This window comes from Acipenser ruthenus, chromosome 50 (genome assembly GCF_902713425.1).
Source record: "Acipenser ruthenus chromosome 50, fAciRut3.2 maternal haplotype, whole genome shotgun sequence".
NCBI classification, from domain to species: Eukaryota; Metazoa; Chordata; class Actinopteri; order Acipenseriformes; family Acipenseridae; genus Acipenser; species Acipenser ruthenus.
In genome coordinates, this window is record NC_081238.1 from 8495057 (window position 1) to 8506498 (window position 11442).

Genomic DNA, 11442 nt, shown 5'->3' on the forward strand with positions numbered 1-11442 from the left:
GACGCACAGACGCACAGATACTGCAATAGGATTTCAAATACGTGTCCGCTGTTATGAAATATGTCGGGTTGCGTGTAGCGGTTGAAACCAGAGTTCTCGCCGTTTGTTTCACGCGGTAACTGTCCTGGAAAAAGGGAAGAAAAAAGAAGTGTTTTATTTTTTTTTTTAAATGAAGACAGTCAGTAAAGCAATGGGGTCGCCGCGGTTTTATAAATTCCTCATCCCGGTGGCTGTGTTCGCTGTTCTACTCTACCTGGCAAGCCTCAGATTGCGTGAGTACGAACCTTTATTATTATTATTATTATTATTATTATTATTATTATTATTATTTAACGCGTTAACACACAAATTGGCTAAATTCTTAAGTTCTCAAAAGCTGTTCATTATTAGGAAGCTCTGTGGTCCAGTGATTAAAAAAAGGACTTGTAACCAGGAGGTCCCCGGTTCAAATCCCAGCTGACTCATTGTGTGTGTGTGTGTGTGTGAGTGACCCTGAGCAAGTCACTTCACCTCCTTGTGCTCCGTCTTTCGGGTGAGACGTTGTTGTACGTGTTGTAGGTAGGTCACACTCCCAGATTTCTGTAAGTCGTCTTGGATAAAGGCGTCAGCTAAATAATAATAATATATCAAGTTGTCATTAGCACGTTTTTTTTTTTCTTTCCAGAAACGCAGAATTTGTGTTAGCAGATTTGGTATCCTTGACTTTATTAGGCTGTAAATCTGGTGCAGAGGTTGTGCAGGCTCTCCAGATGAATGCTGCTGGCATTGCTTTGTAACAGCATTGCGTGGCTCTGCTTTCAGCCTCTTCCACAGATAGTGGTGTAGCGCACAGCAATTATGCAAATCTGTTAAAGAGAATGTAGTTCTGGGATTTTAAAATGGCATCAGAACTACATTTCCCAGTGCCTAGTGCTCCTAATGAAGCCAGCAATGACAACCATCTGGGTCAATTGCGATGAACTTGTGGATTCAGTACAGGGCTGCATACTAAGCTGCGGAGCAGCTAATCATAATCTACTTCAAACAAAAGATGGAGGCATTGTTGCTAAAAGTCCCATTTCCAAGTATTGAAAATGCCTGCTCTGTCTTCCATTCCTGATTCTGCAGTTTATAAATCCTCCATCCCTGATTCTAACTTCCATGCAGGCGTGTGAGATTGCTGTTTAAAATCTCACAACCTTGCAATCTAAAACACTACAAATAATAACGACTTCAAACTACAGATCTATAAAATATCTAACGAGAGTGCATTTCCAAAAATCATAAATAATAAAAAGTTATAACAAACTTGTAACAGCGGGGAACATTTTACAGGAAAGTGTAGAACTGAAATGGGCTTCAAAGCAACATCAAGTTAAACATGAAAAAAATATTTGTATAAACCACAGAGCTATAGAATACTTAATGACAAAATATATGCCTGATTGCACATGGATCGCTTGTATGAGCAGACAGCAGTTTAAAAAGCTACTCCAGTCATGGTATATATAAGAAATGCAGAAACAAGGACATCTACGGTATTGATTACTGGATTTTTAAAATGAAACCCTTGATTGATAAAACACTGAACAACATTTAAAACAGCATTTAATACAGGCAGCAAAACATTTTTAATATAGATTTTATTTGGTTTAGTAGTCTTGTTGTCAATCAACAAATTGATATAAAAACACAGAACCTGCGTTTGTTAATAGATTACCCGAGAGAGAGAGGGGGCAGTATTAAACACATCCTGAGCAGAAATCATCTCGTTAAGAAGCAATGCTATGCAGCACATTACATTCCTAAAAGCTCTCTGGTGCCCCCTGCTGGAAACAGTACTGCTTTACACTTCAAGCTGCCTGCATGATAACTGCAGTACACTGTGCTGTGTCTTGAGGTGCCGCAGATTCACCGTGGTATCGGGGAAGGTTCCACAGAACCCACTGCAAGAGGCTGAGCAACGCAAGAGAAAGGAAAGAGAAATGTGCATTCATAATAACAATCTATTTAATATATTACTAATGTGAGGTAACACAATCCGAATGCTCAACAAGACGATGAATACAAGACGTACTCGTTCATATTTGAGTCTGTGAGCTTTTGATCTGAACAGATTGTGAATAGGGGGGACCCTGTTTATCAAGCAGGTTTATTGTTTTGTTTTCAGTAAATATTTCTGTATTTAGTCAAATGTCCTCCTGTTGTTTAAGTGTCCCCAAGTGTCTGCAATTCTGAGAATGTTCTCGAGTCCTGTAAGAGTCTGCAACTGACTTCACGTCTTCACACACTAAGTGCAGGAAGAGGATTACACACCTGTGTGAATTTTATGGTGTCTTTTAAGGTCTCGTAACTGTCTGAATCTCTTCCCACAAACATCACAGTGATGAGGTTTCTCTCCTGCGTGAATGACTTCGTGTTTTTTAAGGTTTCCTATGTGAATGAATGTCTTCCCACACTCAGAGCAGTGATGAGATTTCTCTCCTGTGTGAATGTGCTGGTGTCTTTTAAGGTCTCCAGACTGGCTGAATCTCTTCCCACAAACATCACAGTGATAAGGTTTCTCTCGTGTGAATTTGATGGTGTCTTTTAAGGTCTCCAGACTGGCTGAATCTCTTACCACAAACAGCACAGTGATAAGGTTTCTCCCCTGTGTGAATTTGATGGTGTCTTTTAAGGTCTCCTAACTGGCTGAATCTCTTCCCACAAACAGCACAGTGATGAGGTTTCTCTCCTGTGTGAATGCGCTGGTGTGAATGAAGATTTCCTAACTGTGTGAAACTCTTATCACTGGACTGTATGTGGGAAGGTTTCTCTCCTGTGTAAATGCGCTGGTGTCTTTTAAGCAGTGATATATGATTGAAATTCTTCCCACAATCAGCCCAGGAACACGTAGTCCCTCCTGTGGGATTTCCCTTGTGAGTTTCAGGAACATCTATTTGACAGGAACTCTTCCCACCTTTAATAGAATGAGGCAAGGTCTTCAAGTTCCCCTGCTTTTCTGAATTGTTAAAACATGCAGAATGTGGCGTCTCTGTACTCTCCACAGTAAGTGGGTGTCTGTCTTGTAAAGAAGGGATTGTAACTGAGTGAGTTCTCAATGTCTTCACATACTCTTCTTGGGGTGTCATTTCTCTGTGTTTCTTGCTCTGTGGTTCACCTCTAGAAGAGTTTTTGCACTGGGGTGATGGAGTGGAGTCGTGTTCTCCTTCATCTACTTTAGAAGCTAAAGAAAGAAAGAGAAGAGAGACAAAGGTTATTGTACAGCATTCTCCCACATGCACTGTTCTGCAGGGCTTCATGTCATAAACATGACAATAATAACAAAGCAATGCTTACTGTGAGACGCACAAGAGTGAAATGAGCAGCTGAGAGCAAGCATTACAGTCCCTGGGATAGTTGTAGTGAGATGAGCTTTTAAACATGATATTGTATTTGAATAAAATGTAAGAAATAAAATAAGACTGATGGGTCATACAATACGGGTTCACTCTCATTGTGGCGATGCTGCTGCATACTCTCCACAGAAATGCTCTACTGAAATGTTTCTTCTGGGGACGCTAAGCAACCAGACTGGATGTGACATCACCCAGTGATGGGACATTTGATCCCTGCAGCTCTGTAAAGCTGTGGGAGCAGCACAACTGCAAACAGTCTATCAGAAATGGGGAAAGGCACAGATCCAACACAGGGGTGTCCAAAGCTGGCCCTTCCACTCCTGCTCTTTGTTCTAACCCTGTTCTGAGTTGTTTAAATGAACCAATTAAAGCTCCATCCAGGCACAGGAGCAGCACTTTATAGAAGTGAACCTGTTCAATGAGGAGTGGAATGGCCTCCAGGAGCGTGATTGGACAGCGCTGATCTCACAGCATTCTAAAGAGGCGTGGCAGTGGCTGCACATCTAGCGTGATTGGACAGCGCTGATCTCACAGCATTCTAAAGAGGCGTGGCAGTGGCTGCACATCTAGCGTGATTGGACAGTGCTGATCTCACAGCATTCTAAAGAGGCGTGGCAGTGGCTGCACATCTAGCAGGTGCCTCAGGAGCAAGCACAGTGATGTTCTTGTTGACATAGTGGTTGGGCAGCTCCCCTTGTTAAAATATGAATCTCAAGCACACTGCTGGTGTTCAGTACCAGGTTCTGCAGGATGAATAGGCAGCTCAATGCTGCTTGTTTTGTAGGATTACCTCCAAATCCCAGATCACATTCAGATGGAGAATCATCACACAGGTTGGATCCCAGCTTGTTGTTCTCCTCAAGTGTACAGACATTATTTTCAGTAGGAAGTTCCTCTGCGATGGGGACACATTCCTGTTCTATGAATTCCTCTTTAATAGGAACACATTCCTGTTCAGGGACGTCTTCATCTTTAACACATGGCAGCCCTGTAACCTGTATTAGACTTGCACACCACTCCTGCTCAAAGGACTCCTCTTGTGTGTAAACTGCTTCTATCTTTGGCCCCTCCTGTGCTTCAGATTCAGGGATAGCGTGGCTCTCTATTGGATCTGTGGGAAACAAAATTGTATAAAATTACAACTCTTACTTACTAGCTAGGTTCCTCTACAAAGCCAGCCCTTTGTCAGAATGACTGAATAGATTCAATTCTTTTAGCCTGTCTGCATACGCCTTTTAAACCCAGGATAATTCTGGTTGTTCTTCATTGCACTCTTTTTAGAGCAGCAGTATCCTTTTTGTAACGAGGTGACCAGAACTGAACAGAATATTCTAGATGTGGTCTTGCTAATGCATTGTAAAGTTTTAACATTACTTCCCTTGATTTAAATTCAACACTTTTCACAATATATCCAAGCATCTTGTTGGCCTTTTTTGTAGCTTCCCCACATTGTCTAGATGAAGACATTTCCGAGTCAACATAATGCCAGCGGGTCTAAGAGGAGCTATTTCTCTTATTTTATTGATTTATTTTTAATTAATAGTGTTACTTTACCCTTTTTTAACTCCCAAATTAAAACACATTGTCCCTCACAGCAGGAAACCGCACAACAGCTGAGGACAACAGAGGCAAGTCTCAGCAGAGTGTCTGAGGAATGTCTTTCTGTGAACTCATACTGTATTGTGATCATGGTTGGTATGGAAACTGTCAACACAGAATACAAGTTTCAATGTGTCAAATACAACGAGCAGACAAGGGGCTGCAGCAGGAGAGCTGCTTAATCTCAAAGCAGCTTCATGGAAACAAGTGATTTACACAATTCTGACTTTTCAAAGTGCAGCAACATTGGAAGCTTACTTGTGCAATGTCATGTGAACTGTAGATATGCATCCAATCACATCCCTTCTAGTATTACAATACATTTGTACTGGTGTGGCTCTCCCTATTGCATGCATCCTCTGCTCTTAAATAGTATCCTGTATTAGTAAGTGTCTGGATTTTAAACAATATGAGAGATCGCTTCCTAATTCTGTTATACCCTGTATTAGCAAGAGTCTGGATTTTAAACAATATGAGAGATCGTTTCCTAATTCTGTTATACCCTGTATTAGTAAGTGTCTGGATTTGAAACAATATGAGAGATCGTTTCCTAATTCTGTTATACTCTGTATTAGTAAGTGTCTGGGTTTGAAACAATATGAGCGATCGTTTCCTAATTCTGTTTACCATCAGCTGAACAAAGTACTTTATTTATTTATTTTATGATTAGAATTTTTCTAACAAACTGCAGCTTCACGCTGTTTTGAGCAAATGATAGATTTTAATAATAGAATAGACACTGTTATAGTATAATATATACTGCACCGCTATCCATTCTTAATAATACACACTGTTATAGTATAATATATACTGCACCACTATCCATTCTTAATAATACACACTGTTATAGTATAATATATACTGTACCACTATCCATTCTTAATACACACTGTTATAGTATAATATATACTGCACCACTATCCATTCTTAATAATACACACTGTTATAGTATAATATATACTGCACCACTATCCATTCTTAATAATACACACTGTTATAGTATAATATATACCGCACCACTATCCATTCTTAATAATACACACTGTTATAGTATAATATATACTGCACCACTATCCATTCTTAATAATACACACTGTTATAGTATAATATATACCGCACCACTATCCATTCTTAATAATACACACTGTTATAGTATAATATATACTGCACCACTATCCATTCTTAATAATACACACTGTTATAGTATAATATATACTGCACCACTATCCATTCTTAATAATACACACTGTTATAGTATAATATATACTGCACCACTATCCATTCTTAATAATACACACTGTTATAGTATAATATATACTGCACCACTATCCATTCTTAATAATACACACTGTTATAGTATAATATATACTGCACCACTATCCATTCTTAATAATACACACTGTTATAGTATAATATATACCGCACCACTATCCATTCTTAATAATACACACTGTTATAGTATAATATATACTGCACCACTATCCATTCTTAATAATACACACTGTTATAGTATAATATATACTGCACCACTATCCATTCTTAATAATACACACTGTTATAGTATAATATATACTGCACCACTATCCATTCTTAATAATACACACTGTTATAGTATAATATATACTGCACCACTATCCATTCTTAATAATCCACACTGTTATAGTATAATATATACTGCACCACTATCCATTCTTAATAATACACACTGTTATAGTATAATATATACTGCACCACTATCCATTCTTAATAATACACACTGTTATAGTATAATATATACTGCACCACTATCCATTCTTAATACACACTGTTATAGTATAATATATACTGCACCACTATCCATTCTTAATAATACACACTGTTATAGTATAATATATACTGCACCACTATCCATTCTTAATAATACACACTGTTATAGTATAATATATACTGCACCACTATCCATTCTTAATAATACACACTGTTATAGTATAATATATACTGCACCACTATCCATTCTTAATAATACACACTGTTATAGTATAATATATACTGCACCACTATCCATTCTTAATAATACACACTGTTATAGTATAATATATACTGCACCACTATCCATTCTTAATAATACACACTGTTATAGTATAATATATACTGCACCACTATCCATTCTTAATAATACACACTGTTATAGTATAATATATACTGCACCACTATCCATTCTTAATAATACACACTGTTATAGTATAATATATACTGCACCACTATCCATTCTTAATACACACTGTTATAGTATAATATATACTGTACCACTATCCATTCTTAATAATACACACTGTTATAGTATAATATATACTGCACCACTATCCATTCTTAATAATACACACTGTTATAGTATAATATATACTGCACCACTATCCATTCTTAATACACACTGTTATAGTATAATATATACTGCACCACTATCCATTCTTAATAATACACACTGTTATAGTATAATATATACTGTACCACTATCCATTCTTAATAATACACACTGTTATAGTATAATATATACTGTACCACTATCCATTCTTAATAATACACACTGTTATAGTATAATATATACTGCACCACTATCCATTCTTAATAATACACACTGTTATAGTATAATATATACTGCACCGCTATCCATTCTTAATACACACTGTTATAGTATAATATATACTGCACCACTATCCATTCTTAATAATACACACTGTTATAGTATAATATATACTGCACCACTATCCATTCTTAATAATACACACTGTTATAGTATAATATATACTGCACCACTATCCATTCTTAATAATACACACTGTTATAGTATAATATATACAGTTACATGAAATAAAAGCGAGTCTAAAACTACGCCGACATCACCACGAGGGACATTACAGCGACTGCACATAACATCACTATGACATCACCCCGAGGGACATTACAGCGACTGCACATAACAGCACTACGACATCACCAGAGGGACATCACAGCGACTGCACATAACAGCACTATGACATCACCACGAGGGCCATCACAGCGACTGCACATAACAGCACTATGACATCACCACGAGGGACATCACAGCGACTGCACATAACAGCACTATGACATCACCATGAGGGAATTTACAGCGACTGCACATAACATCACTATGACATCACCACGAGGGACATTACAGCGACTGCACATAACAGCACTATGACATCACCACGAGGGCCATCACAGCGACTGCACATAACAGCACTATGACATCACCACGAGGGACATCACAGCGACTGCACATAACAGCACTACGACATCACCACGAGGGACATTACAGCGACTGCACATAACAGCACTACGACATCACCATGACAGACATTACAGCGACTGCACATAACAGCACTACGACATCACCATGACAGACATTACAGCGACTGCACATAACAGCACTACGACATCACCATGACAGACATTACAGCGACTGCACATAACAGCACTACGACATCACCATGACAGACATTACAGCGACTGCACATAACAGCACTACGACATCACCATGACAGACATTACAGCGACTGCACATAACAGCACTACGACATCACCATGACAGACATCACAGTGACTGCACATAACAGCACTACGACATCACCACGAGGGACATGACAGCGACTGCACATAACAGCACTACGACATCACCATGACAGACATTACAGCGACTGCACATAACAGCACTACGACATCACCATGACAGACATTACAGCGACTGCACATAACAGCACTACGACATCACCATGACAGACATGACAGCGACTGCACATAACAGCACTACGACATCACCATGACAGACATTACAGCGACTGCACATAACAGCACTACGACATCACCATGACAGACATCACAGTGACTGCACATAACAGCACTACGACATCACCACGAGGGACATGACAGCGACTGCACATAACAGCACTACGACATCACCATGACAGACATTACAGCGACTGCACATAACAGCACTACGACATCACCGCGAGGGACATGACAGCGACTGCACATAACAGCACTACGACATCACCACGAGGGACATGACAGCGACTGCATATAACAGCACTACGACATCACCGCGATGAACTGCAATTCCCAGAAGACTGTGAAGTTCACAAACACGTCACTTACCAGGAGCTGGGACACACGACGCAGTCAGAGCGGGCTTCACCACTTTTCTGATTGCAGACGACTATAGTTTTTTTTTTTCACTGTTCCCATACAGCTCCATCATAACTAGACTGGTAAATACGAGAAGTACAACCTCCATGCAATAAAAGCGTGTTTCCACAAGCATTTTTTTATGTAGTTGGGCTGCATATTTTTTTCACTTGTTGCAGAATGATATTCAGCACGTGTTTTGATTATATATAATGTATATGATTACTCCACCAATGGACATCTGGGATTGGGCTAGGACTATATAAAGAAGGACAGGACAGTCAATCCCATGATGCAGTTCGGTACTCAATTACAGGCGCCATTTGTGGAGCCCACTCAGCACTGAATACATTGCGATGATGCTGTGGTGCAGCCCCAGGATATACCGGTATTATTTATAATAACAATACAAAATATCAGTAATATAAAGTGTCTGGCTCTTATTTATGCTTGATTATGTCAAGAAATATTTTGCCAGGGCGAGCGTGAATAAGCTAAAAGCATTGTGAGCGCGCTATTATTTCTAGTACTGCTGTTAATCAGGGTCTGTACACTGTGTCTAATAAAACGCTCTATTAAAAGACCCTCACAACTACATCACAGAGATATTTACATTCTCAAGCTCTGCAACATGGTCTGTGACTGTCTCAGCGGGACTCTATACACGTTACCAGAAGGACACCGTGTAAGTCTCTCCAATTACAGACTGGTTAAGACTTACCAATATAGTAGTTTCTTAGTTTCTAGAATACCTATTTAAATATTAATTAGACTAGTTTAGATGCACTACGTTCTTATAATCTATAAAATAACACAATGCCTCAATTAGACTCCTTATAACCAATATTAGGACAGAGCTGTGCTATTAACAGCGCTTATAATAATCAAACACTTTAAAACGTGTCTGAAGAGAGATTCGAACCAAGATCTTTCCAGTAGAAGGCGGTTTGAGGTGTTGGATTGACCGAGCAATACCACCCAATAAAACCAATCTTACCTTGAAATATGAAAGGCTGTTTAATGTCTGCATGTGCAGCGTTTATACACCCTCGCACGGCTTTCAGCTCGCTCTCTGATATTTCCAATCTCAGCTTCAGACTTTCATTCTCTCTCTTCACTGCAGACATGTCCTCTTGTAATTCAGTGAATTTGCTGCTCACAGCTTCAGTAATCGCGCACACGACGCTGTCTGCAGCCGCTTTCACTGCGAGCTCGACGGTGGAGGCGAGCTCGTCTTGAAACAACGACACGGAGACACTGATGTCCATCTTCACTGGTTTAGTTTGAGACTGGTCTAGCGGAATCCTCTTTGCATTCAGAAACACCGCCTTCGGTTTGTATTTAGTAGGATATATGTGTTTTTATCGTAGCCTTCCCATTCAAATATATGCATCACACACAGACTTTGCAAGCAGCAGCAGCACTTTCTATTCCCGGTACCAAGCCTGAACACATTCTGCGGAAAACGTGTCCAGATTCAGATCCAGGTCACGCATCCACGTGTTTAAAAGTCTGCAGAGCCGCGCCGCTTCTCAAGAGGTCCTGCGCAGGAGCAGCCGCGGCGCAAAACAAGAGACGAGCGCTGGCTGACAAAGAAGCGAGTAGGCAACCAGATCCAATCCTCACTCCATGTGCTACTGCCACCTAGTCAGGGGGTGTGAATCGCCTTCCAGTCATGACATTATCTTATGAATGATTTGTAATACAAATTAAAATGATTTGACTCTTTTTCCACACAGTTATTATACTTTTCAAATATTCAGATATTTATTCTAAAGGTTTAAACATGTAAAAAAAATAAAATAATGCTAAACTGATTTATGAGTTTCTCTGACATATTATAGGGGCAGCAGTGTGGAGTAGTGGTCAGGGCTCTGGACTCTTGACTGGAGGGTCGTGGGTTCAATCCCAGGTGGGGACACCGCTACTGTACCCATGAACAATGTGCTTTACCTAGATTGCTCCAGTAAAAACCCAACTGTATAAATGAGTAATTGTATGTAAAAATAATGTGATATATTGTAACACTTGTAAATTGCCCTGGATAAGAGTGTATATTAAGACATTAATAATATCGGAGTTCTTTATTCTTTCAATACATTTAGTTTATTAACCTGCTCTGTCACTCCACTGGGTAGTTATTCATATAATAAAAAGCATTTCATTCAAAGAGCTTTAGTTTTCTAATGCCTCTCAGGTTTTTCTTGTGGAATGGGACGCTTTTTAATCACAATAAGACACCTCAGGACATCTTTTCAAAGCTTTTACGCCAGTCTTTAAT

At 39.3% G+C, this 11442-nt stretch overlaps 3 protein-coding genes across 4 annotated transcripts in view; all 3 read right to left on the reverse strand.

The window, feature by feature from the left end:
• LOC117965878 (zinc finger protein 501-like) overlaps positions 1-11442 on the reverse strand; it is a 628111-nt gene that overhangs the window by 558822 nt on the left and 57847 nt on the right. The gene's annotated exons all lie outside the window — the stretch shown is intronic.
• Positions 1-11442, reverse strand: part of LOC131722023 (zinc finger protein OZF-like) — a 307153-nt gene that overhangs the window by 200015 nt on the left and 95696 nt on the right. The window lies entirely within an intron of this gene.
• On the reverse strand, positions 1974-10755 carry LOC131722026 (zinc finger protein with KRAB and SCAN domains 3-like). The gene is made up of 3 exons (XM_059015589.1): positions 10159-10755; positions 4168-4488; positions 1974-3205 (listed from the first exon to the last, which is right to left on the reverse strand). The coding sequence occupies exons 1-3, from the start codon at positions 10427-10429 to the stop codon at positions 2526-2528; spliced, it is 1272 nt and encodes a 423-aa protein (XP_058871572.1). The 5' UTR covers positions 10430-10755; the 3' UTR covers positions 1974-2525.